Source organism: Athene noctua, chromosome 37, assembly GCF_965140245.1.
Source record: "Athene noctua chromosome 37, bAthNoc1.hap1.1, whole genome shotgun sequence".
NCBI lineage: Eukaryota > Metazoa > Chordata > Aves > Strigiformes > Strigidae > Athene > Athene noctua.
In genome coordinates this window covers 399,718-427,148 of record NC_134073.1, presented here as the reverse complement: position 1 = coordinate 427,148, position 27,431 = coordinate 399,718, and the positions used below count along the sequence as shown (strand labels likewise).

At 54.3% G+C, this 27,431-nt stretch overlaps 2 protein-coding genes across 3 annotated transcripts in view; both read right to left on the bottom strand.

The window, feature by feature from the left end:
• Window positions 1-845: 845 nt before the first annotated feature.
• Window positions 846-5,772, bottom strand: LOC141972917 (CDP-diacylglycerol--inositol 3-phosphatidyltransferase-like). Of its 2 annotated transcripts, XM_074930976.1 has the most exons (6): window positions 5,649-5,772; window positions 4,394-4,528; window positions 3,086-3,239; window positions 2,002-2,083; window positions 1,837-1,918; window positions 846-1,063 (listed from the first exon to the last, which is right to left on the bottom strand). In XM_074930976.1, exons 1-6 carry the CDS (start codon window positions 5,692-5,694, stop codon window positions 912-914), a joined length of 651 nt encoding a protein of 216 aa, XP_074787077.1. In that variant the 5' UTR covers window positions 5,695-5,772; the 3' UTR covers window positions 846-911. The 2 variants fall into 2 exon arrangements, with proteins under 2 accessions (XP_074787077.1, XP_074787079.1); XM_074930978.1 differs by lacking the exon at window positions 4,394-4,528 and having other exon boundaries at window positions 5,649-5,751.
• A 5,471-nt stretch (window positions 5,773-11,243) lies between these two features.
• LOC141972902 (serine/threonine-protein kinase TAO2-like) overlaps window positions 11,244-27,431 on the bottom strand; it is a 31,282-nt gene continuing 15,094 nt past the window's right edge. The window contains 7 exon segments of the mRNA XM_074930963.1: window positions 11,244-11,722; window positions 13,207-13,389; window positions 15,959-16,171; window positions 20,727-20,966; window positions 22,871-23,074; window positions 24,620-24,748; window positions 26,738-27,055. Of these exon segments, the coding sequence (XP_074787064.1) occupies window positions 11,297-11,722; window positions 13,207-13,389; window positions 15,959-16,171; window positions 20,727-20,966; window positions 22,871-23,074; window positions 24,620-24,748; window positions 26,738-27,055 (1,713 nt within the window). The 3' untranslated portion in view covers window positions 11,244-11,296.

Below are 27,431 nucleotides of genomic sequence, written 5' to 3'. Positions count from 1 at the left end.
CCCCGATTTTTTTTTGGGGTGCCCCCCCCTCACTTTCGGGGTGCCCCCCCTCACTTTCGGGGTGCCCCCCCCTCCATTTTTTACCCCCTCTCTAATTTTTTACCCCCCCCCCCATTCCTTCCTCCATATTTTTTTTTTCCCATTTCCCCCCAAATTTTTTTTTTTTTTTTCGGGGGGGGGTGTCCCCCATTTTTTTTTTTTGGGGGTCCCCCTTTTTTTTTTTTATTTTTGGGGGTGCCCCCCCTCCATTTTTTCCCCCATTTTCCCCATTTTTTACCCCCCCATTCCCTCCTCCCTATTATTTTTTTTTCCCTGTTTCCCCCCATTTTTTTTTAATTTTTTTTTACGGTCCCCCCTTTTTTTTTTTTTTGGGGGGGCCCCCCTCCATTTTTTTTTCACCCCCCTCCATTTTTTTTTCACCCCCCTCCATTTTTTTTTCACCCCCCCTCCATTTTTCCCCCCCCATTCCCTCCTCCCTATTTTTTTTTCCCCATTTCCCCCCAAATTTATTTTCTTTAATTTCATTTTTTTTCGGGGGGGGTCCCCCCTTTTTTTTTTTTTTTTTGGGGTCCCCCCTTTTTTTTATTTTTGGGGGTGCCCCCCCTCCATTTTTTCCCCCATTTTCCCCATTTTCCCCCCCCATTCCCTCCTCCCTATTTTTTTTTCCCCATTTCCCCCCAAACCAATTTTCTTTAATTTCATTTTTTTTTTTGCGGGGGGGGGGTCCCCCTTTTTTTTTTTTTTTTTTTTGGGTGCCCCCCCTTTCCTTTATTTATTTTCCCACACATTTTTTTTTTTCTCTTTAATTTCAACACCAAAACGGTTCCCACGGGGGGGGGGGGGGTGTGATTTTTGAGGTATTTTCCAGCGGTTTTGGGGCTGGGGGGGGGGGCGGGATTTTTGGGGTGATTTCAGCGGATTTTGGGGCGCTCCGAGGCGTCGATGGCCGCCAGGCGTCGGGCCGCCCCCCCCAGCTGCAGCAGGTTCACCCCAAACTTGAGGGCGGCCAAGGGCCCCCCCAGGAGGAGCCCGGCCCGGAACAGCCCCACCCCCCCCGGCCACACTGGGGGGGGGGGGGGGGCGGGGTTAGAGGCTGCCCAGTAGCTCCCAGTTCATCCCAGTTGTCTCTCAGGGCTCCCCAATCCTTTCCCAGTGTCCCCCAGTCCCTCCCAGTTGCCCCCAATCCCTTCCCAGTTCCTCCCAATCCTCTCCCAGTTAGCCCCCAGTTCCTCCCAGTGCTCCCCAATCCCCTCCCAGGAGGTCCTAGAGCCTCCCAGTTAGGTCCCAGTCCCTCCCAGTCCCCCCCAATCCCCTCCCAGTCCCTCCCATTCCCCCCAATCCCTCCCAGTCCCCCTCAATCCCCCCCAGTCCCTCCCAGTCCCCCCCAATCCCCTCCCAGTCCCTCCCAGTCCCCTCCCAGTCCCTCCCAGTGCCCCCCAATCCCCTCCCAGTCCCTCCCATTCCCCCCAATCCCTCCCAGTCCCCCTCAATCCCCCCCCAGTCCCTCCCAGTCCCCCCCAATCCCCTCCCAGTCCCTCCCAGTCCCCTCCCAGTCCCCTCCCAGTGCCCCCCAATCCCCTCCCAGTCCCTCCCAGTGCCCCCCAATCCCCCCCAATCCCTCCCAATCCCTTCCCAGTCCCCCCCAATCCCTCCCAGTCCCCCCCATTCCCCCCAATCCCCTCCCAGTGCCCCCCAATCCCCTCCCAGTCCCTCCCAGTCCCCCCCAATCCCTCCCAGTCCCCCCCAATCCCCTCCCAGTCCCCCCAGTCCCTCCCAATCTCCTCCCAGTGCCCCCCAATCCCTCCCAGTCCCTCCCAGTCCCCCCCAGTCCCTCACCGGGCGGCCCCTCCCCGAAGTGCAGCAGGTAGAGGCAGCAGTAAAACCCCTCGTTGCCGGCGCAGAGCAGGAACAGGAGGGGCTGGGTGTGGTGGGCGTGGTCACGAGAGGGGCGTGGCCACCCCCTTAGCCCCGCCCCCACCCCCTGGCCCCGCCCCCGCTCACCTTGGAGCCGTAGTAGAGGCGCAGCAGGGGGTGCCCCTCCCCCCCCACCGCCTTGTGGCTGGCTCCGCCCTCCAGGGTGGTGCTGGGGGAGGGGCGAAGGGGGCGGGGTCAGGGCAGGACACGCCCAACACGGCCACGCCCCCTCGCCTCCTCCCGGCGCTTCTGATTGGGTGAGATTTCATTCCCAACACCCCCTCCCCCCCCCCAACCACTCCCGCAAAATCTTGGGGGTCCGATTCCCCCCCCCAGTTCCTCCCAGTTCACCCAGTGTCCGCCCAGTTCCCCTCCAGTTCCTCCCAGTTCACCCAGTGCCCGCCCAGTGCCCCTCCAGTTCCTCCCAGTTCAACCAGTGTCAGCCCAGTGCCCCTCCAGTTCCTCCCAGTTCACCCAGTGCCCGCCCAGTGCCCCTCCAGTTCCTCCCAGTTCACCCAGTGCCCGCCCAGTGCCCCTCCAGTTCCTCCCAGTTCAACCAGTGTCCGCCCAGTGCCCCTCCAGTTCCTCCCAGTCCACCCAGTGCCCGCCCAGTGCCCCTCCAGTTCCTCCCAGTTCAACCAGTGTCCGCCCAGTGCCCCTCCAGTTCCTCCCAGTTCACCCAGTGCCCGCCCAGTGCCCCTCCAGTTCCCCCCAGTTCACCCAGTGCCCACCCAGTGCCCCTCCAGTTCCCCCCAGTTCACCCAGTGCCCGCCCAGTGCCCCTCCAGTTCCTCCCAGTTCACCCAGTGCCCTCCCAGTGCCCCTCCAGTTCCTCCCAGTTCACCCAGTGCCCTCCCAGTTCCTCCCACACCGGCCCTGCCCATAACTAGGCCCCACCCACAAGGCTCCACCCCCCACCCAACCCCCAGGGAGGGGCTTCGTCCCACTCGCCCCGCCCCCAGCCCCACCAATCCCCGCCCCCCTTCAGGCCCCGCCCCCAGGTCCAGCCAATCCCCCAAGGTTTAAGCTCCGCCCCCACCCCAAGCCCAGACCACGCCCCCACCCCTTCCCCCCACCCCTCCAACTGCCCCCTCCGCCTCCTCCCAGGCCCCGCCCCTCGCTGCCCAACCCCTCCCACTCGCATGCCACGCCCCCGGGGAGGCCCCGCCCACCAGTGCATGTGCAGCCAATGGCTGGCCACGTCCAGGGCCATGCTGAGCTGGAAGATGGCCGCCGCCCCCGGGTAGAGCAGGGCCAGGTTGACCAGGAGGCACATGGTGGAGAGGCGGTCGGTCAGCATGTCCAACATGGCGCCCAGCCGCGAGCCTGGGGGCGTGGCCAGGGATCAGACACGCCCACAAAAGGGGAGGAGCCTCGGGGGCGGGGCCACAACCCGCTGTGGGGCTGCGGAGTCGCTGTGGGGCGGGAGGAGGGCGGGGAATCTGCGCTGGGGTGGGCAAGATGGCGGCCAAGATGGCGGAAGAGGGTGTGGCCAAGGATCAGACACGCCCACAAAAAAGGGAGGGGTCTCGGGGGCGGGGCCACAACCCGCTGTGGGGCTGCGGAGTCGCTGTGGGGCGGGAGGAGGGCAGGGAATCTGCGCTGGGGCGGGCAAGATGGCGTCCAAGATGGCGGAAGAGGGTGTGGCCAAGGATCAGACACGCCCACAAAAAAGGGAGGGGCCTCGGGGGCGGGGCCACAACCCGCTGTGGGGCTGCGGAGTCGCTGTGGGGCGGGAGGAGGGCGGGGAATCTGCGCTGGGGTGGGCAAGATGGCGGCCAAGATGGCGGAAGAGGGTGTGGCCAAGGATCAGACACGCCCACAAAAGGGGAGGAGCCTCGGGGGCGGGGCCACAACCCGCTGTGGGGCCGCAGAGTCGATGTGGGGCAGGAGGAGGGCGGGGAATGTGTGTGAAGGGTGGGCAAGATGGCGGCCAAGATGGCGGAATTGGGCGTGGCTAAGTACCAGACACGCCCACAAAAGGGGAGTGGCCAAGGGGGCGGGGCCACAACCCGCTGTGGGGCTGCGGAGTCGCTGTGGGGCAGGAGGAGGGCGGGAAACGTGTGTGAAGGTTGGCCAAGATGGCGGCCAAGATGGCGGAATTGGGCGTGGCCACATCAACCACACCCACAAAGGGGTGGAGCTTCAAAGCGACACACCCAGACCCTCATTCCTTAAGCCCCGCCCCCTCCCCGACCCCCCCGCTGCCATCTCACCCCCTCCCACCAGCCGCCGCCCACCCCAAGCCCCTCCCACCACTCGCCACGCCCCCTCCCACTCACCACGCCCCCTCCCACCGCTCGCCCCACCCCTTCCCCGCTAGCCACGCCCCTCCCTTCCCCCCAACCGCTCCCCCTTCCGCCATTTCCTTCCCCCTTCCCTCCCCTGAAAGCCCGCCCCTTGCCCCCAAACCCCGCCCTCTGCCCCAAACCCCGCCCCCTGCCCCCAGACCACGCCCCCTGCCCCCAGACCACGCCCACCCTGGCCCAGCAGCCGGGCCACGTGCCCATCCACGGCGTCCAGTAGCCCGCTCAGGGCGTAGCAGGCGGCCGCCGGCCCCGGCTCCCGCGGCATCAGGTAGAAGGAGGCGGCCGCCAGAGCCAATCGGAAGTAGCCTGAGGGCAGGGGGCGTGGCTAAGGGTCGGGGGGGGCGTGGCCACGCAGGAAAAAAGCGTGGCTAGTGAGACGGAGGGGCGTGGCCGCTGGGGATGGGAGCTGTGGGGCCGATGAGGATGGGCTGGGGCCCTACTGATGGGGCGTGGTCAGTGATAAGGGGGCGTGGTCAGACCTTTGGGGGCGTGGTCACAGAGGAAAGGGCGTGGCTAGTGAGGAGGGGCGTGGTCACACCTTGGGGGGCGTGGCTAGTGAGAAGGAGGGGTGTGGCCACTGGGGAGGGGCGCTGTGGGGCTGATGGGGAGGGGGCGTGGCCACTGACAGGCTGTGTGGTTACTGAGGGGGCGTGGCCACGCAGGAAAGGGCGTGGCTAGAGAGGAGGGGGCGTGGCCACGGAGGAGGGGCCCAGTGATCCCCCCAGTCCCTCCCAGTATCCTCCAGTCGCCCCCAGTCCCCTCCCAGTATCACTTCACGCCTCCCAGTCCCCCTCACTTCCTCCCAGTACCCTCCAGTATATCCCAGTCCCCTCCCAGTCCCCCCCAATCCCTTCCCAGTCCCTCCCAGTATCTCCCAGTCTGCCCCCAGTCCCCCCCCAGTGCCTCCCAGTCCCCCCCAATCCCTTCCCAGTCCCTCCCAGTCCCCCCCAGCATCCCCCAGTGCCTCCCAGTCCCCCCCAATCCCTTCCCAGTCCCTCCCAGTCCCCCACAGCATCCCCCAGTGCCTCCCAGCTCCCCCCAGTCGCTCCCAGCATCCCCCAGTGCCTCCCAGTCCCCCCAATCCCTTCCCAGTGCCTCCCAGCATCCCCCAGTGCCTCCCAGTTACCCCCAGCCGCTCCCAGCATCCCCCAGTGCCTCCCAGTCCCCCCAATCCCTTCCCAGTGCCTCCCAGTTCCCCCCAGTACCCCCCAGCATCCCCCAGCGCCTCCCAGTTCCCCCCAATCCCTTCCCAGTGCCTCCCAGTCCCTCCCAGCATCTCCCAGCTCCCCCCAGTCGCTCCCAGCATCCCCCAGTGCCTCCCAGTCGCTCCCAGTCCCCCCCAACCCCTTCCCAGTCCCTCCCCCAGTCCCCCCCAGTCCCTCCCAGTCCCTCCCAGTCCCTCCCAGTCCCTCCCAGTGCCCCTCACCGATGACGTTGGGCACGAACAGGAACACGTTCTCGGCGGCCGCCATCGCCGCCCCCCCCCCGCGCCGCGGCCCCTTTAAGAACCGGCCGCGACCACGTGACCCCGGAAGCAGCGCCCGCTGGCCCCGCCCCCTCGCCGCGCCGCGCATGCGCCAATCAAAAAAAAACCCCTCAGCGAGAACCCGCCCCCCCCCCCCTCCGCGCCAACAACCAATCAGCGACGCCGCCGCCTCGGGGCGGGGCCAAACGGCGCCGCGCGCTCGGCGGACGCAGCCAATCAGCGGCGGGGAGAGGCGGGACTTCCCGCGGTCGCCACGCCCCCCCCTCCCTGCGTGCCGTTACCGCGGCAACGGGAATAATTAATGAGGCGCGTTAATGGCGGCGGGGGCGGGGCCTGCGGCGTCCTCAGCAACACGCGGGGATTATTTTTAATTTTTTTTTTTTTTTCTCTCCGGAAAAAAAATAATTTCGGGCGAATTTTTTTTTTTTTTTTTTTTTCATTTTCGTCGATTTTTTTTTTTATATTTACCTCGGGGTTTTTTTTAAGTCGTCGTCGATTTTTTTTAAATTTTCCGTCTTTTTTAAAAAAAATAATTACCTCGATTTTTGTTTTAATTTAGGGCGAGTTTTTTTTTTTTTTTAACTTACGGCGATTTTTTTTTAATATTTAACTCGATTTTTTTTAAGTTGACGTCGATTTTTTTTCTAGTTTCCGTCTTTTTTTTTAAACAAAAAGGACGTCAGTTTTTTTAAACTGGATGGCGACTTTTTTTTCTTTTTTAATTTACGCGATTTTTTTTTTTAATTTACGGCGATTTTTTTTTTTTAACTTACGACGATTTCTTTTTTAAATTTACGGCGATATTTTTTTAACTTACGGCAATTTTTAAATTTTTTTTTAACTTACTGCGATTTTTTTTTAATTTACAGTGATTTTTTTTTTTAAATTTACGACGATTTTTTTTTAATTTATGGCGATTTTTTTTTAAATTTACAGCGATTTTTTTTTTAACTTACGGCGATTTTTTTTTTAACTTATGCGATTTTATTTTTTTAAATTACGGCGATTTTTTTTTTAATTTACGGCGATTTTTTTTTTTTAAATTTACGGCGATTTTTTTTTAAATTTACGGCGATTTTTTTTTAAGTTACGGCGATTTTTTTTTTTTTAATTTACGGCGATTTTTTTTTTAATTTACGGCGATTTTTTTTTAAATTACGGCGATTTTTTTTTTTAATTTACGGCGATTTTTTTTTTTTAAATTTACAGCGATTTTTTTTTTAATTTACGACGATTTTTGTTTTTAACTTACGGCGATTGTTTTTTTTTTAATTTACGGCGATTTTTTTTTTTTAATTTACAGCTTTTTTTTTTTTTTCAATTTACGGCGATTTTTTTTTAACTTACGGCGATTTTTAAATTTTTTTTTAACTTACTACGATTTTTTTTTAATTTACAGTGATTTTTTTTTTTAATTTACAACGATTTTTTTTTTTAATTTATGGCGATTTTTTTTTTAATTTGCAGCAATTTTTTTTTTTAAAATTTACGGCGATTTTTTTTTAACTTACGGAGATTTTTAAATTTTTAACTTACTGCGATTTTTTTTTTAATTTACAGCGATTTTTTTTTTAACTTACGTCGATTTTTTTTTTTAGCTTCTGCCCATTTTCCTTAACATTTCCGACGCCTTCCCCTCAAACCCGTCGATCCTTTCTCTCGCTCACCTCCTTCTACTTTCCATTTACGTCCGGTTTTCCTCCGATGGCGTCGATTGGTTTCTCCATTTACGTCAAATTTTCTTTAAATTGACCCTGAACAAAAAATTCTCCAGAGAGTTTTTAATTTCCGGCGCCTTTTTTCTAAAATTTCATCGACTTTACATTTACGTTGATTTTTTGGGGGGTTAAGGCCGATTTGAACCCCGCGACCCCTCCAGCAGCTCATCCCGGTTTTAATTAACGCTTTCATTTCGCCTCAAGGAACGCGGGGGGTCAAATTTCGATTAATTTAAATAAATTTCAATAAATTCTAATAAATTTTAATACATCCCAATAGATACTCACAAAATTTAATAAATTTTAATAATTTTTCCGAGATTCTAATTATTTTCACCTCGCATTCGCTCGATGTGACATTTAACGTCCGGTTTTTTGAATGCTCATTTGCATTAATTTCACTTTCCATTTCAGTTTTACAAAAATTTCCGTTTCACGCCCCGTTGCCGTTAAATTCTCATTTAATTTCCACCCGAAATTTCCATCCGGCTCCAGAAATTTTCATTCAAATTCCACAAAAACGTCAAAAAAAAAAAAAAATTAAAAAAAAATTTTCGGTTTTCACTGAGATTTGTGAGGAATTTCCAACAATTTGAATTTTCCGTTTTCCAGAAATTTACGTTTGACAAGAATTTCACCTCGAGCTTAACCGCAATTAAATATTTAAATTAACCTCGGCCGATCCATTTACAAATTCACCTCGATTGAAAAAAAGAAAAAAAAGAATTTTAGGTTACAAACGGGAATGAATGTTAATTAAGGAAAAATTTCAAATTTAAATCGATTGAAAAATTAGAATTTTGGTTTAAAAATTGAAATTAATTTGCATGAAAAAAAAATCAAAGTTTTAATTGATTCCAAGATTTACACGAACTGGTAATTAAAAGTTGAAATTTTAAAAATCAAATTTTGACGCAAAAGTGAAAATTAATTTTGATTTAAAACTTGAAATTAATCTTGGAGACTTCAAATTGTAATTAAGTCAAACATTAAAATGGATTTTAACACTGAATTTTAATTAAAAAATCAAATGCTGATTGGTTACAAAATTAATTTTAATTAAAAAAACCCCAAATGCTCATTGATTACAAAATTAATTTTAATTAAAAAAATCAAATGCTGATTGGTTACAAAATTAATTTTAATTAAAAAAAATCAAATTATAATTGGTTACACAATTAATTTAAATTTAAAAATCAAATGCTGATTGGTTACAAAATTAATTTTAATTAAAATTAAATGCTAATTGGTTACAAAATTAATTTTAATTTAAAAATTAAATGCTAATTGGTTACAAAATTAATTTTAATTAAAAAAAATCAAATGCTCATTGAGTAAAAAATTAATTTTAATTAAAAAAAATCAAATGCTGGTTACAAAATTAATTTTAATTAAAAAAAATCAAATTATAATTGGTTACACAATTAATTTTAATTTAAAAATCAAATGCTGATTGGTTACAGAATTAATTTTAATTAAAAAAAATCAAATGCTCATTGAGTAAAAAATTAATTTTAATTAAAAAAAATCAAACGCTGATTGGTTACAAAATTAATTTTAATTAAAAAAAATCAAATGCCGACTGCTTAGAAAATTAATTTTAATTAAAAAAAAATCAAATGATAATTGGTTACAAAATTAATTTTAATTAAAAAAATCAAATGCTGATTGGTTACAGAATTAATTTTAATTAAAAAATCAAATGTTCATCGATTACAAAATTAATTTTAATGAAAAAAAATCAAATGCTGATTGGTTACAAAATTAAATTTTAATTAAAAAAAATCAAATGCTGGTTGGTTACAAAATTAATTTTAATTAAAAAATCAATGTTGATTGATTACAAAATTAAAATTCTCATTTTAATTGGAAAACCGAATTTGAATTGATCAAAACATTAAAATTTCGCCCGAGAAGCTGAAATTCATTTGAACTAAAAAAATCGAAGTTGAATTTAAGAAATTAAATTTCATTTTGATTTCAAAATCATTTTGTCCAATTCGAATTGAATTAGATTAAAATATGAATTTTGTGATTTAATTTTTAAATTAAAATTAATGCGGATTAAAAAAAAAAAAATTAATCGGCAACAAAATTAAAACGAATTTCTACTGGAGTTGAAATTTTAATTTTTAAAAAAAATCGAATTTTCATCGATTAAAACGTTCAAATTCTGATTGAAAAGTCGAAATGCATTTTAAGGAGAAAATTAAATTTCATTAATTTCATTAATTTCATAATTTCATTAATTGCGAAATGAAATGATTTGAAAGGTGAAATTTTGATTAAAACATCAAATTTTGGATGAAAAACCTGAATTTTGATTTTTAAAATTTCATTTTTAACCCCGACGACTGTAGCGGATTAACAAAATTTTTAAATTTAAAAATCCAACCGAATTTTAATTAAAAATCGGATTTTGATCGATTAAAACTTGAGCTGTAATTAAAAAAACTCGAATTAAAACGGAGGGCAAAATGCAAATTTTTGTTAAAAAGCCGAAATTTTAACGAAACCTTCCGATTCTGAGTGGTTGAAAAACGCAAATTAATTTGCGATTTAAACAGCAACGGGAAATTTTAATTTAATTAATATTAAATTAAATATTTCATTAATGAATTGAATTAAACACGTTAAAATAAATTAAAATAAATTAAATTGAACAAATTAAATATTTAATTAATTTAATTTAAACAGGAAATTTTAATTATTAAATTAAATTATTTAATTAATAACTTAAACACGTTAAAAAAATTAAAACATATCAAATTAAACAAATTAAATATTTAATTAATTTAAACGGGACATTTTAATTTAGTTATTAAAGAGAATGAATGAAATTAAACACGTTAAAATAAATTAAAATGATTAAAACAAATTAAATTTTTAATTAATTTAATTTAAACGGGACATTTTAATTTAATTATTAAATTAAAGATTTAATTAATGAATTAAACACGTTAAAACAAATTAAAATAAATGAAACAAATTAAATTTTTAATTAATTTAATTTAAACGGGACATTTTAATCTAATTATTACATTAAATTAAAGATTAAATTAATGAAATAAACACGTTAAAATAAATTAAAATAAATTAAATTAAACGAGTTAAATATTTAATTTATTTAATTTAAACGGGACATTTTAATTTAATCATTAGATTCAATTAAAGATTTAATTAATGAATTAAATTAAACACGTTAAAATCAATTAAAATAAATTAAACAAATTAAATAAATAATTTAATTTAAACGGGACATTTAAATTTAATTATTGAATTTAATTAAATATTTAATTAATGAATTAAATAAAACACGTCAAAATAAAATAAATGAAACAAATTAAATAATTTAATTTAAACGGGACATTTAAATTTAATTATTAAATTCAATTAAATGTTTAAGTAATGAATTAAATTAAACACGTTAAAATAAATTAAAATAGATTAAACAAATTAAATTTAATTCAAACGGGACATTTAAATTTAATTATTAAATTCAATTAAATATTTAATTAATGAATTAAACACGTTAAAATCAATTAAAATCAATGAAACAAATTAAATAATTAATTAATTTAATTTAAACGGGACATTTTAATCGCTCTCCGACGGCACCAACGGGTTTTGATTCCAAAAAAACCCAAATTACGAATTGCTCAAAAAATTTAAATTAATTTGCATTCCGAAATGTTAATGAATCTTAACGAGCTCGTTTACATTTGGCCACGCCCCCCCCCCCCCGTGTTTAAAAAAAAAAAAACCCCAAAAATTAACAGAATCAAACCGATCGGTTAAGGGGGAGGCGGAGCTTGAGGAAGGGGCGTGGCTTGTGCCCGAGTGGGCGTGGCTCTCCGCCCCCCCCCCCCTTTAGGACAAGGGGCGCCGCGCCCCGTCGAGATGCGGGCGCGCCTCGGCCCCTCCCTCCCCTGTCCCCGCCCCCTTCCTGGCCTTGTGGGCGGGGCTAACCCTCCCCGTCATGGCGCCCCCCGTGGCGGGAAGCGGAGGCGGGTCGGTGGGCGGGGCCGCAAGCAGCGGGGCCAATAGCGGAGGGGGTTGTCTTCGAGCGTCGGGGGGGCCGTGGGTCCAGCGGGAACCGCTGCGGGGGACGGGGCGGGAAGGGCGGGGCAGGGGAGGGGGCGGGCCGGGGGCGGGGCCAGCCCCCAGGGCCATCCCGGAGAAGCCCAATCGGAGGCTTTCGGCGTCGAAGGCCTCGAGCTCGCGGGCGTGGCGCTCCAGCAGCGCCCGGATTCGCTCGGAACGTTCCGCCTGCAGCGCCAGCAGCTCCTCCTCGATCTGCCGGGGCGGGGCCACGAGGCGTCACGTGACGACGGCAGAAGGGGGAAAAAAAAAGGGGATAAAATGGCGGCGGGGGGGGGGGTGAAACCACTAAAAACTGGATTGGGGGGGCTTGAAACTACCAAAATATAGATTGGGGAGGTTTAAAATTCTCAAAATGGCGGCTGGGGGGGCTTGAAACGACTAAAAACTGGATTGGGGGGGCTTGAAACTACCAAAATCTGGGTTGGGGAGGGGTGAAATCATCAAAATGGCGGCTGGGGGGGCTTGAAACGACTAAAAACTGGATTGGGGGGGCTTGAAACTACCAAAATCTGGGTTGGGGAGGGGTGAAATTATCAAAATGGCGGCTGGGGGGGCTTGAAACGACTAAAAACTGGATTGGGGGGGCTTGAAACTACCAAAATATGGATTGGGGAGGTCTAAAATTATCAAAATGGCGGCTGGGGGGGCTTGAAACGACTAAAATCTGGATCGGGGGGGCTTGAAACTACCAAAATCTGGGTTGGGGAGGGGTGAAATTATCAAAATGGCGGCTGGGGGGGCTTGAAACGACTAAAATCTGGACTCGGGAGGCCTGAAACCGCCCCAAATCCCCTCGGGGAGCCTCGAAACCGCCCCGAAGCCCCTCGGGGAGCCCCGAAACCACCCCGAATCCCCACAGGGATCCTTGAAACCGCCCCAAATCCCCTCGGGGAGCCCCGAAACCGCCCCAAATCCCCACGGGGAGCCCCGAAACCACCCCAAATTCCCTCGGGGAGCTCCGAAACCGCCCCAAATCCCCTCAGGGAGCCCCGAAACCGCCCAAATCCCCTCAGGGAGCCCCGAAACCGCCCCAAATCCCCACGGGGAGCTCTGAAACCGCCCCGAATCCCCTCTTGGAGCCCCGAAACCGCCCCAAATCCCTATGGGGAGCCCCAAAACCGCCCCAAATCCCCTCGGGAAGCCCCGAAACCGACCCAAATCCCCTCGGGGAGCCCTGAAACCGCCCCGAAGCCCCTCGGGGAGCCCCAAAACCGCCCCAAATCCCCACAGGGATCCTTGAAACCGCCCCAAATCCCCTCGGGGAGCCCTGAAACCGCCCCAAATCCCCTCGGGAAGCCCCGAAACCGCCCCAAATCCCCTCAGGGAGCCCCGAAACCACCCCAAATCCCCTCGGGAAGCCCCGAAACCGCCCCAAATCCCTATGGGGAGCTCCGAAACCTCCCCAAATCCCCTCGGGGAGCTCCGAAACCTCCCCAAATCCCCACGGGGAGCTCTGAAACCGCCCCGAATCCCCTCTTGGAGCCCCGAAACCGCCCCAAATCCCCTCGGGGAGCCCCGAAACCGCCCCAAATCCCCACAGGGATCCTTGAAACCGCCCCAAATCCCCTCGGGAAGCCCCGAAACCGCCCCAAATCCCCTCAGGGAGGCCCGAAACCGCCCCGTAGCCCCTCGGGAAGGGCGGGGCCGCCCCCCCCGGGCCCCGCCCCGGGCCGTACCCGCTGCTCCAGGAGGGCGCGGCGCAGGGAGAGCCGCTCGCCCAGGTCCCGCCGCTCCCGCTCGTGCTGGGCCTCGGCGCGGAGGCGGAGCCTGCGCTGGGAGACGTTGAGCAGCTCCAGTTCCCGCTCCAGTTGCACCCGCAGCCCCTCGCACTCCGCCTCCTGCGTCTCGTCCAATCGGAGCTGGGGAGGGAGGAGGAGTCAGGGGCGGGGCCTCCCCCAAGGGTAACGATGGCCTCGGGGTATGTTGGGGCCGGGTGGGGCTCGTCGGGGACCAGTTTGGCCCAGTTGGGTCCCATCGAGTCCCAGTTAGGCCCACTGAGGTCCAGTCTGGCCCCATTGGGTCCCAGTTTGGCCCAGTTGGGTCCCAGTTTGGCCTCACTGAGTCCCAGTTTGGCTCCGTTGGGTCCCAGTTTGGCCCAGTTGGGTCCCAGTTTGGCCCAGTTGGGTCCCTTTGAGTCCCATTTAATCCCAGTTTGGCCCAGTTGGGTCCCAGTTTGGCCTCACTGGGTCCCAGTTTGGCTCCGTTGGGTCCCAGTTTGGCCCAGTTGGGTCCCAGTTTGGCCTCACTGAGTCCCAGTTTGGCTCCGTTGGGTCCCAGTTTGGCCCAGTTGGGTCCCGCTGAGGCCCATTGGTTCTCAACTGACTCCCAGGCAACTCCCAGTTGAGTCCCATTGAGTACCAGTTGGTTCCCAGTGACTCCCAGTTGGTTCCCAGTGACTCCCATCAACTCCCAGGTGGTTCCCAGTGACTCCCAGTTGGTTCCCAGTGACTCCCATCGACTCCCAGTTGGTTCCCAGTGACTCCCAGTGACTCCCAGTTGGTTCCCAGTGACTCCCATCGACTCCCAGTTGGTTCCCAGTGACTCCCATCAACTCCCAGGTGGTTCCCAGTGACTCCCAGTTTGTTCCCAGTGACTCCCAGTGGGTTCCCAGTGACTCCCATCAACTCCCAGTTGGTTCCCAGTGACTCCCAGTTGGTTCCCAGTGACTCCCATCAACTCCCAGTTGGTTCCCAGTGACTCCCAGTTGGTTCCCAGTGACTCCCATCAACTCCCAGTTGGTTCCCAGTGACTCCCATTGACTCCCAGTTGATTCCCAGTGACTCCCATCAACTCCCAGTTGGTTCCCAGTGACTCCCATCAACTCCCAGTTGGTTCCCAGTGACTCCCAGTTGGTTCCCAGTGACTCCCATCAACTCCCAGTTTATTCCCAGTGACTCCCATCAACTCCCAGTTGGTTCCCAGTGACTCCCATCGACTCCCAGTTGGTTCCCAGTGACTCCCATCGACTCCCAGTTGATTCCCAGTGACTCCCATCAACTCCCAGTTGGTTCCCAGTGACTCCCAGTTGGTTCCCAGTGACTCCCATCGACTCCCAGTTGGTTCCCAGTGACTCCCATCGACTCCCAGTTGGTTCCCAGTGACTCCCATCAACTCCCAGTTGGTTCCCAGTGACTCCCAGTTGGTTCCCAGTGACTCCCATCGACTCCCAGGTGGTTCCCAGTGACTCCCAGTTGGTTCCCAGTGACTCCCATCGACTCCCAGTTGGTTCCCAGTGACTCCCAGTTGGTTCCCAGTGACTCCCATCGACTCCCAGTTGGTTCCCAGTGACTCCCAGTTGGTTCCCAGTGACTCCCATCAACTCCCAGTTGGTTCCCAGTGACTCCCAGTTGGTTCCCAGTGACTCCTATCACCTCCCAGTTGGTTCCCAGTGACTCCCAGTTGGTTCCCAGTGACTCCCAGTTGGTTCCCAGTGACTCCCAGTGACTCCCAGTTGGATCCCAGTGACTCCCATCGACTCCCAGGTGGTTCCCAGTGACTCCCAGTTGGTTCCCAGTGACTCCCAGTTGGTTCCCAGTGACTCCTATCACCTCCCAGTGACTCCCATCGACTCCCAGTTGGTTCCCAGTGACTCCCAGTTGGTTCCCAGTGACTCCCAGTTGGATCCCAGTGACTCCCATCGACTCCCAGTTGGTTCCCAGTGACTCCCAGTTGGTTCCCAGTGACTCCCATCGACTCCCAGTTGGTTCCCAGTGACTCCCAGTTGGTTCCCAGTGACTCCCATCAACTCCCAGGTGGTTCCCAGTGACTCCCAGTGGGTTCCCAGTGACTCCCATCAACTCCCAGTTGGTTCCCAGTGACTCCCAGTTGGTTCCCAGTGACTCCCATCGACTCCCAGTTGGTTCCCAGTGACTCCCAGTTGGTTCCCAGTGACTCCCATCGACTCCCAGGTGGTTCCCAGTGACTCCCAGTTGGTTCCCAGTGACTCCCATCAACTCCCAGTTGGTTCCCAGTGACTCCCAGTTGGTTCCCAGTGACTCCCAGTTGGTTCCCAGTGACTCCCATCAACTCCCAGTTGGTTCCCAGTGACTCCCAGTTGGTTCCCAGTGACTCCCATCGACTCCCAGTTGGTTCCCAGTGACTCCCAGTTGGTTCCCAGTGACTCCCAGTGGGTTCCCAGTGACTCCCAGTGGGTTCCCAGTGACTCCCATCAACTCCCAGTTGGTTCCCAGTGACTCCCAGTTGGTTCCCAGTGACTCCCATCAACTCCCAGTTGGTTCCCAGTGACTCCCAGTTGGTTCCCAGTGACTCCCATCGACTCCCAGTTGGTTCCCAGTGACTCCCATCGCCTCCCAGTTGGTTCCCAGTGACTCCCAGTTGGTTCCCAGTGACTCCCATCGACTCCCAGTTGGTTCCCAGTGACTCCCAGTGACTCCCTCCCCGCCGCCGTCCCCCCCGGTGGCCACCTACGGCCTGACTGGCCAACATCTCGCTGAGGCTGAGCTCGTACTGCTCGGCCAGGGCGGCCATCTTGCGCGTCTGCTCGGCCTTGAGGCGTTGGAGGAGGAGCTTGTGGGGGCCTTTAGCCCCGCCCCCAAGGAGGCGGGACCTCAGCGCCTTGTACTGCCGGGCCTGGGCGTGGCACCGGGCCTGGAACTGCCGCTTCAGCTGCAGCTCCTTGGACTGGCCAATCGGAGAGAAGAAAAAGGAGGAGGGCGGGGTTAAAGGCAGGAGCCACGCCCATCAGGACACGCCCCGACCCGTCACGTGATGACTCCAGGTATTGGGGTGCCCCCCGCCCCCCATGGGTGACCTCCTCATTGAGTCGGGACCCGTTGGGCGACGCCCCCACCCATGGGTGCCCCGCCCACGACCCCCCACCCAACGGTTGACCCCTTCATTGACCCCCAGCGCCCATTGGGCGACGCCCACACCCATGGGTGCCCCACCCATGACCCCCCACCCAATGGTTGACCCCTTCATTGACCCCCAGCGCCCATTGGGCGACGCCCACACCCATGGGTGCCCCCAACACCCAATGGTTGACCTCTTCATTGAGTTGGGACCCATTGGGTGACGCCCCCACCCATGGGTGCCCCGCCCATGACCCCCCACCCAATGGTTGACCCCTTCATTGACCCCCAGCGCCCATTGGGCGACGCCCACACCCATGGGTGCCCCCAACACCCAATGGTTGACCTCTTCATTGAGTTGGGACCCATTGGGTGACGCCCCCACCCACGGGTGCCCCGCCCATGACCCCCCACCCAACGGTTGACCCCTTCATTGACCCCCAGCGCCCATTGGGCGACGCCCACACCCATGGGTGCCCCCAACACCCAATGGTTGACCTCTTCATTGAGTTGGGACCCATTGGGTGACGCCCCCACCCATGGGTGCCCCGCCCACGACCCCACCCAACGGTTGACCCCTTCATTGACCCCCAGCGCCCATTGGGCGACGCCCACACCCATGGGTGCCCCGCCCACAACCCCCCACCCAACGGTTGACCCCTTCATCGACCCCCAACACCCACTGGGTGACCCCGAGACCCGCAACGACCCCCCCCCAGCACCCACGGGTGCTCCTCCCCTGCCCCCCCCCCCCGCCCCGAAACCCAAATTAAAAAAAAAAAAAAAAAAGAAAAAAAAACAGAAAAAAAAACCAAAAAAAAAATGTCGATTTTAAAAAATAATATATTTAAAATAAAATAATTAAAACAAACCGGAAAAATTCTTGGCCCCCCCCCCCCCCCAAAAAAAACCAAAACCCGAGAATCGGAAAATCATAAAAACCAACAAAAAACGGAACAGAAAATGATGGAAAATGAAGAAATCGCCCCAAAACGCATTCCCCCCCCCCCCCCGCCCCAAAATATCAATAAATAGCGAAGCAGCGCGAAACGGGGGGGGGGGGGGGCCGACACCTCGAAAATTTGAGGGGGGGGGGGGACTCCAAAATGTCGGGGGGGCCCCCAAAATGTCGGGGGGGCCCCTCCGTAAAAATTTGGGGGTCCTGAAACCCCTTGGGGGGGGGCACCCAAAATTTTGGGGGTGACCTCGGACGTTCGGAGGGTTTTAAAGCCCTTGGGGGGGGTCCCCAAATTTTTTAAATTTTTGAGGCGGGCTGGGGGGGGGGGAGAGGGAAGTGTCCGTCCCCCCCCCTCAAAAATTTTGGAAAAAATTTTTTGGGGGGGCACCCCCAGGAATTTTTTTTCTAAAGGGGGGGGGGGGGGGGGGAGTGTCCCCCAAATTTATTTGAAGGGGGGGTCCCCAAAAATCCGCTGTGGCAGGAATGTGAAATATTTTAGGGGGGGGCACAACCCTAAAAGTTCTGGGGGGGGGGGGGTCCCTAAAAATTTTGGGGGTCCCAAAAAATGTTGTGGGGGTCCCTAAAAAGTTGTGGTGGCCCCTAAAAATTTGTGGGGATCCCTAAAAATTTTGGGGGGGTCCCTAAAAATATGGGGGGGGTTTCCTAAAATTTTTCGGGGGTCCTCAAAAAATTGCGGGGTCCCTAAAAATTTTCTGGGGGGGGGGTCCCTAAAAATTTTGGGGGTCCCAAAAAATTTTTTGGGGGGGTCCCTAAAAATTTAGAGGGGGGGTCCCTAAAAATTTAGAGGGGGGTCTCAAACAAGGGGAGGGCAAATATTAAAGATTTCGGGGGGGGCCTGAACCCTGTTTTTCAGGTGGGGGGGGGGGGGAGACACCCCCCCAAAAATACCGGCGGAAGGTGGGAAAGTGATTTCAGAGCCCCCCCCCCCCCCCGGGGGCTAAAAAAGGGGTTTTCACCCCCAAAAAAGGGGGTTTCTGGGGGGGATCCCCCAGTTTTTGGGGACACCCCCCCCCCCAAAAAAAAAAAAAAAGGGGGGGGGGGGTGTGTCCGTAGTGCCTGGGTGGGGCCGCGGCCCCATTGGCCGCCGTCACCTCCAGGGGCGTCGTGACGGCGGGGGGGCCGCGACGCCGACGGGTCCCCCCCGAAGGGCGTCTCCGCTCCTCCCCCTTCTCGGGGGGGCCCCCCAAATTTGTGGGGTTCGTAGCGGGGGGGCTAAAGGTCTGGGGGCAGGTCGGGGGATCCGACTCGGGGGCGGGGGGGGTCGTCGCGTCGCCCCGAAAAAAAATCCGGCGGGGGGGGAAAGGCGTGAAGCCGCTCGACGGGCTCGAAGCCAGAGGGCGACGAGCCAATGGGGGAGGGGGAAGGGGAAGGGTTGCGGGGGCGGGGTTTGGGGGCCCCCCCTTTTTTTTCGGGGGACGGGCAGGCGGGATTTGAACCCCGATTTGTTGGTTTTGGGGAAAAGGCGGAAAAGTCGCCGCTCGGAGGCGAAACCGAGGCGCAAAAAGATGGCGAAGAGGGAGGGGGGTAACCCCAGCAGGACGCGGAGCCACAGACGGCGTAAACGTCGGGGCAGCCCCCCCAGGCCCCCCCCTTCCCGCGCCAGCACCCCCAAAATGTAAAGGGGCAAAAAAAGCCACGGAAAAACCAAAAACTGGGCGGCCAAAAAAAAAACCGGGGCGTAAAATGGCCCCCGGCGGGTCCCGAAGCTTAAAAGGGCCAAAACGCCTCCCCCCGCCGTCAAAGTGGCGAAATGGAGGCTCCCAAAATGGCGGCAGAGGGGGAGGAGGGCGTAGGCCACGGCCACGCCCGCCGCGCCGCTTTCCAAAGCGCCCAAAATGCCCCAAAAACGGCGGTTTTGGAGCCAAAAGGCGACGAAGAGGAAAAGGAGGGAAGGGAGGCCCGGGCGGAGGGCGAGGCCTAAGGGTAAGGCCCAGCAGAGGAGGTGAGGCAAGATGGCCGCCGAAGGAGGAGGGGGGCGGGGAGGGGAGCGGCGCGGGGTGGGGAAAGGGGGCGGGGGTTTGGGGTCGCCCGAGCGTGTTTTGGGGGTATTTTCGGGGGTCTGGGGGTGACTTCCGGGGGTCTGGGGGTGACTTCCGGGGGTCTGGGGGTCACTTCCGGGTATCCTGAGGTCACTTCCGGGTATCCTGGGGTCACTTCCTGCCGCTCTGGAGTTAGTTTTGGGTATTTCAAGGTCGCTTCCGGGTATTTCCGGGTCACTTCCGGGTGTTTTGGGGTCACTTCCGGGTATTTCGGGGTCACTTCCGGGTATTTCGGGGTCAATTCTGAGCGTTTGAGGGTCACTTCCGGGTATTTCGGGGTCACTTCCTGCCATTCTGGGGTCACTTCCGGGTATTTCAAGGTCACTTCCTGCCACTCTGGGGTCACTTCCGGGTTTTCCCGGGTCACTTCCTGCCGCTGCGGGGTCACCTGACCCACCTCCGAGACCCCCCCCGGCCATTTCGAAGTCACGTGACACCGTTCCCAAGACGCCTCCCGCCATTTCCAGGTCACGTGACGCCGTTCCGAGGTCGTTTCCCGCCATTTTGGGGGCGTTTCCGGCTGTTCCGAGGTCACGTGACGCCGTTTCCAGGCAGCTTCCCGCCATTTCCAAGTCACGTGACCCCCCGCCGAGGCCCCCCTCCGCCATTTTGTTCGCCCCCGACGCCATTTTGAAGCCGTTTCCCGCCGTTTCGAGGTCACGTGACGCCGCGCGACGCCCCGCCCCTCCCGCCATTTTGAGGAAATCGCCCGCGGCCATTTTGAAATCGCTCCCCGCCCTTTCCCGCTCGCCCTCCGCCATCTTGAACCCGCCCTCCACCATTTCCCGCCACTCCCCTTCCGTTTCCCCCTCCGCCGCCATTTTGAACCCACCAGACGCCATTTTGTGCCACTCCCCTTCCGCTTCCCCTTCCTCCGCCGCCATTTTGAACCCCCTGTCCGCCATTTTGAAACCCCCATCCACCATTTTGACCCCCCCGTCGGCCATTTCAACCCCTCCGTCAGCCATTTTGATCCCCCTGTCGGCCAATTTGACCCCCCCGTCGGCCAATTTGATCCCTCTGTCGGCCATTTTGACCTCCCTGTCGGCCATTTTGACCTCCCTGTCGGCCATTTTGACCTCCCTGTCGGCCATTTTGATCCCTCTTTCGGCCATTTGGACCCCCCCGTCGGCCATTTTGAACCCTCTGTCGGCCATTTCAATCCCCCCGTCGGCCATTTTGATCCCTCTTTCAGCCATTTCGACCCCCCCGTCGGCCATTCCGACCCCCCCGTCGGCCATTCCGACCCCCCCGTCGGCCATTTCCCCCCATTCCTCCACCTCCACCCCTTCTCCTTCAGCCTCCATCTTGAAAACCACGCCCTCCACTCCCCCAAGCTCCTCCCCGCCCCCTCCGGCTCCACCTACTCGTAGATTTTTGGGTTGTTGTCTCACTTGGGCCGCGTGTTTCTGGCGGAGCTCGCGGTGACGCCGTTGGTTGTACTCGCGTTGATTGGCCAGTTCCGACTGGTGCTGACAGCGGGCCAGGTCGCAGCGGGTGCGGTGAAGGGTCGTTAATTGTCTCGTTTCTAATTGGCCGGTGGCCTCGTGGTGTCGGAGGAGGGTGGCACATTCCAGATCTTTCTGCGTCTGCTTTTTGTTCAGTTCCTGCGAGGGGCCCCACGGCGACAAAGCGGGGCAGGGAGGGGGGACGGGGCGGGGGGGACGGGGTGGGACCCACGGGTGCTGCCCCATAGAAAAATGGGGCACACCCCCCCCCCCCCCTAAAATACACCCCACCTGCTAAAAAACTCCCACCCCGAGGGGTTGACGGGAAATGGCGGCTGAGAGAGACAGGCGCTGCCCCATAGATTTTTTTTGGGGGGGGGGGGGGGGGGAATCTGCCCCATAGCGACTTACTGGGAATAAGTGGGAACCCCCCGAAATTCTGCCCCATAGAGGCAGGGTGGCCCCAAGTTCTACCCCAAAGGCCCAAGGACACCCCAAATCCTGCCCCATAGATGCCCCAAGTTCTGCCCCATAAGTCCCAAGGACACCCCGAATTCTGCCCCATAGATGCCCCAAATTCTGCCCCATAAGTCCCAGGGACACCCCAAATCCTGCCCCATAGATGCCCCAAGTTCTGCCCCATAAGTCCCAAGGACACCCCGAATCCTGCCCCATACATGCCCCAAGTTCTGCCCCATAAGTCCCAAGGACACCCCGAATTCTGCCCCATACATGCCCCAAGTTCTGCCCCATAAGTTCCAAGCACACCCTGAATTCTGCCCCATAGACCCACAGACACCCCAAATCCTGCCCCGTAAGTTCAAGAAACCCCCAAGTTCTGCCCCATAAGTTCCAGGAACACCCCAAATTCTGCCCTATAGGGTCAAGGACACCCCAAATCCTGCCCCATAAGCTCCAGGGACACCCCAAATCTTGCCCCATAGCTCGAAAACCCCCAAATTCTGCCCCACAGATACCCCGGACCCCTAAAATCCTGCCCCACGGCCCCAGAGACCCCCTAACCCCCACCCCACGCTCCCAGACCCCCCTAAACCCCCCAAATCCACCCCCAGGGCCCCCCAAATCCCCCCAAAATCCTTCCCCACACCCCCAGGGCCCCCCTAAACCCCCAAAATTCCTTTCCAGGCTCCCCCTAATCCCCCCAAATCCCCCCCAAATCCTTCCCCACACCCCACAGGACCGCCCTAAACCCCCAAATTCCTTCCCAGGATCCCCCTAAACCCCCAAAATCCTTCCTCAGAGCCCCAAATCCCCCCCAAATCCTCTCCCACGCCCCCAGGGCCCCCCTAAACCCCTCAAAGTCCTTCCCAGGATCCCCCTAATCGCCCCAAAATCCTTCCCCAGAGCCCCAGGGTCCCCCAAAATCCTCTCCCACGCCCCCAGGGCCCCCCTAAACCCCCCCAAATCCTTCCCAGGATCCCCCTAATCACCCCAAAATCCATTCCCAGAGCCCCAGGGTCCCCCAAAATCCTCTCCCACGCCCCCAGGCCCCCCCTAAACCCCCAAAATTCCTTCTCAGGCTCCCCCTATTCCCCCCAAATCCCCCCCAAATCCTCCCCCACACCCCCAGGGCTCCCCTTAACCCCCCAAATTCCTTCCCAGGATCCCCCTAATCGCCCCAAAATCCTTCCCGAGAGCCCCAGGGTCCCCCAAAATCCTCTCCCACACCCCCAGGACCCCCCTAAACCCCCAAAATGTTCCCCAGAGCCCCACATAATCCCCCCCAAATCCTCCCCCACACCCCCAGGGCTCCCCTAAACCCCCAAAATCGTCCTCAGGTCCCCCCTAACCACCCCCAAATACTTCCTCAGAGCCCCAGGGTTCCCCCAAAATCCTCTCCCATGCCCCCAGGACCCCCCTAATCCCCCCCAAATCCTCCCCCACACCCCCAGGGCTCCCCTTAACCCCCCAAATTCCTTCCCAGGATCCCCCTAATCGCCCCAAAATCCTTCCCCAGAGCCCCAGGGTCCCCCAAAATCCTCTCCTACGCCCCCAGGACCGCCCCTAAACCCCCCCCCCCCACCCTTTCCCCCCTCCCTCACCTCCCGCAGGAGATCCTGGTCGAGGTCGTGTCTCGCCAGTAACATTTTGCGTTTGTACTGGCGGCACTGGAGATCGAAGTCCTGTCGCTGGCGGCAGAGGAGAGCGGCCTCCTCCTCGGCCTGGAGCTGCTGCAGCGTCTCCTTGTGGCGCAGGAGCCGCTCCTGCTTCTCCCGTCGCGGCGTGCTGGGGTCCTCCTGCAGCTCCTGCCCCGGCGGGGGCGCGAGGGGCCGAGAGGAAAAAGGAAAAAAAGAAAAAAGTAAAAAAAACGGGACGTAAGGCTGGGAAAAGGGGAGCGGGGAAGGAAAGGATGGAAGGGAGAAAAAGGGCGAGGCCGGAAAAAAAAAATAAAAATCGGAAAAGGCGAATCGGGGAAGGAGAATCGGGAGGGAAAAAAAAAAACGCGGCGGGAGTCGGAGAAAGTTACGGATTTTAGAATGCGATTTGTAACAAAAATAAAGAGGGAAAAGGCGGTGGGAATAAGGGGAGTTCAAAACTTGAGATCTGGAAAGGAAAATTCGGAGGAAAAAACGGTGAAAATTGAAAAAAGACGTTAAAAATATCGAAGTTTGAATTTAAAAAAAGAAAAAAACAGGTGTAAAGAAACGGTGGGAAGGGAGAAAAAGTTGAAAATTTTAAAATGTGGGTTTAAAAAAAAAAAAAATGAGGGAAAAGCCGGTGGAAATGGGGAAAGTTTCAAAAATCGAAGCTAAAAGATCTGAAGGGAAAAGAAAAATCTGGAGGAAAAAGCGGTGAAAATTGAAAAAATTAGTTAAAAATTTTGGAGGTTGAATTAAAAAAAAAAAAAAAAGGTGTAAAGAAATGGTGAGAAGGGAGAAAAAAAAGTTGAAAATTTTAAAATGTGGCTTAAAAAAAAAAAAAATGAGGGAAAAGCCGGTGGAAATGGGGAAAGTTTCAAAATTGAAACGAAAGGATCTGAAGGGAAAGGAAAAATCTGGAGGAAAAAAAATGGTAAAAATTGAAAAAATTAGTTAAAAATTTTGGAGATTGAATTAAAAAAAAAAAATCTGGTGCAAAGAAACGGTGAGAAAGGAGAAAAAAAGTTGAAAATTTAAAAATTTGAGTTAATATCAGCGAAAAAATAAAAATGAAAAAAAGAAGTTAAAAAATCAAAAACTTAGAAATATCTAAAGGGAAAAATTGGGCGCAAAAGGTGAAAATGGAAAAAAAGAAGTTCAAAATTTGAAAATCTGAATGAAACAAAATCCGGAGTAAAAATCTGGGGAGAATGGGGCGCGGGGGGGTATTTTGGGGCACATGGGGGTATTTTGGGGTGCAGAGGGGTATTTCGGGGCGTGGAGGGGTATTTTGGTGCACGGGGGGGTATTTCGGGGCACGGGGGGGTATTTCGGGCCGCAGGGGGGTATTTAGGGGTGCAGGGGGGTATTTCGGGGCGCGGGAGGGTATTTCAGCCTGTGGGGGGGTATTTTGGTGCACGGGGGGGTATTTCGGTGCACAGGGGGGTATTTAGGGGCGCAGGGGGGTATTTCGGTCTATGTGGGGTTATTTCGGTGCACAGGCTGATATTTTGGGGCGCGGGGGGTATTTTGGGGCGCGGGGGGGTATTTCGGGCCGCGGGGGGGGGCATTTCGGGCCGCGGGGGGGGGCATTTCGGGCCGCGGGGGGGGGCATTTCGGGCCGCGGGGGGGCATTTCGGGCCGCGGGGGGGCATTTCGGGCCGCGGGGGGGGCATTTCGGGCCGCGGGGGGGTATTTTGGGGGCGCCCCCACCTCCTTGAGGCGCTCCCTGCGCGCCCGGTACTGGCGCCGTTGGGTCTCCAGCAGCTCCCCCAGCTCCCGCCGCTGCTGCCCCAGCAGGTGCTGCTGGAACCGGCGCTCCTCCCCCCGCGCCGCCTTGGCCTGGGGGCGGGGACAAAGGACACGGGGGCGTGGTCAGGACCCTAGGGGGTGTGGCCGCAAAGGGGTGTGGCCGCCACGCCCACACAAACCCCACCCACCCACTCGCAAAGCCACTCCCCCCCCCTCCAATCCACCGTCTCTGTCGGCATCACCCACAGGCGGGTTAAAAAGAATGTGGGCGGGGCCAAAAAAAGCTGGGGGCGTGGCTAAGACCCTGGTGGGTGTGGCTGTAAAGAGGCGTGGCAGCCACACCCACACAAACCCCGCCCACCCACTCGCAAAGCCACTCCCCCCCCCCTCCAATCCACCGTCTCTGTTGGCATCACCCACAGGCAGGTTAAAAAGAATGTGGGCGGGGCCAAAAAAAAAGGCTAGGGGCGTGGCTAAAACCCTGGTGGGTGTGGCTGTAAAGAGGCGTGGCAGCCACACCCATACAAACCCCGCCCACCCACTCGCAAAGCCACTCCCCCCCCCTCCCATCCACCATCTCTGTTGGCATCACCCACAGGCAGGTTAAAAAGAATGAGGGCGGGGCCAAAAAAGGCTGGGGGCGTGGCTAAGACCCTGGTGGGTGTGGCTGTAAAGAGGCGTGGCAGCCACGCCCACACAAACCCCGCCCACCCACTCGCAAAGCCACTCCCCCCCCCTCCAATCCACCGTCTCTGTTGGCATCACCCACAGGCGGGTTAAAAAGAATGTGGGCGGGGCCAAACAGGCTGGGGGCGTGGTTAAGACCCTGGTGGGTGTGGCTGTAAAGAGGCGTGGCAGCCACGCCCACACAAACCCCGCCCACCCACTCGCAAAGCCACTCCCCCCCCCTCCAATCCACCGTCTCTGTTGGCATCACCCACAGGCGGGTTAAAAAGAATGTGGGCGGGGCCAAACAGGCTGGGGGCGTGGCTAAGACCCTGGTGGGCGTGGCTGTAAATGGGCATGGGTGCCACGCCCATACAAACCCCGCCCACCCACTCGCAAAGCCACTCCCCCCCCCCAATTAGCTTGAACTGGAACTACAGAATGTGGGCGGAGCCAGAGGCTGGGGGGCGTGGCCAGAACCCGGGGGCGTGGCCACACCCACCATTAAGCCCCGCCCCTTCCACTATGCCACAAACCCCTGGCCCTGCCTGGCCCCGCCCCCTTCCCCCTTTGCTTTAGCCCCGCCCCTTCCACCGCCACAAATGTCATTCAGCTGCCGCTAAAGCCCCGCCTCCTCCGCGCTAAGCCCCTCCCACCCCCTTAGGCCCCGCCCACTCCCTCTTAAAGCCACACCGACCCTTTATTCAACCCCTCAGTCCTATTAACCCAATCGTCGGCCATCTTAGCCCCGCCCACTCCCCCTCAACGCCCAACCCCGCCCTCCAACCTCCCTCAAGCCCCTCCCACGCGTTGCTAGGCCCCGCCCACCACCTTTTAAACCCCGCCCACTCCCTCTTAAAGCCACACCGACCCCTTTTTTCTACCCCTTAGTTTTTAACCCCTCTGTCGGCCATCTTAGCTCCTCCCACCCAACCCAACGTCACTCAACTCCCCCCAACCCCACCCCTCAAGCCCCTCCCATCCCCTAAGCCCCGCCCACTCCCTCTTAAAGCCACACTGACCCTTTTTTTCAACCTCAGTCCCCCTTCTAACCCAATCGTCGGCCATCTTAGCCCCTCCCACCCAACCCAACATCACTCAACTCCCCCCAACCCCACCCTCAAGCCCCTCCCATCCCCCTAAGCCCCGCCCACTCCCTCTTAAAGTCACACTGACCTTTTTTTCAACCCCTCAGTCCCCCCTTTAACCCCTCTGTCGGCCATCTTAGCCCCTCCCACCCAACCCAACGTCACTCAACTCCCCCCAACCCCACCCCTCCAGCCCCCCCAAGCCCCACCCACTCCCTCTTAAAGCCACACCGACCCTTTTTTTCAACCTCAGTCCCCCTTCTAACCCAATCGTCGGCCATCTTAGCCCCTCCCACCCACCTCAACCTCCCACCCCCTCCCCCACCTCTTTCTCGCAGATACTCTGATGCCTCCGGGCCAGTTTCTCGGCGTCGGCCAACGCCGCCGAGCGTTGGGCTTCCAGTTGCCGTTGGAGGCGGAGCTGGTGCTCGGCCAATTGAACGCGGAGGCGGTTCTCCAAGCCCAAAAGTTGCTTCTGGTGGTGACGTCGGAGCCTTTGGTAGCCCCCGAGGTGGTCCCGGGCCCGAGCGCGGGCTTGACGAGTCACCAACGAGGCCGTTCGGATGGTGGCGAAAGGGTGGGGGAGGGGAAGGGGGGTGCTGGGGGGAGGGGAAGGGGGAGGGGGGTAGAGGTCGGGGGGAGCCTGGGGAGGGAGGAAAGAGAGGGGAGAGGGGGGTGGGACCGCCCCGAATTGAGGAGATTTTGAAGGGGGTGGAAGGGTCTAGAGTTTGGGTAGGAGCTTCTAGAAGGTTCCAAGATGGCCGCACCCCCAAATTTGGGAGATTCAGAGGGGGGTGGAACCTTCTAGAACCTGTGGGGACGCTTCTAGAACCCTCCAAGATGGCCACACCCCCAAAATTAAGGAGCTTCTGAAGAGAGTAGAACTTTCCAGAACACCCCAAATCGGCCACGCCCCCAAATTTAGAATCCTCTGAAGTGGATGGAACCTTCCAGAACACCCCAAATTGGCCACACCCCCAAATTTATCCCCTTTTTACCAGGTAGAACATTCCAGAATC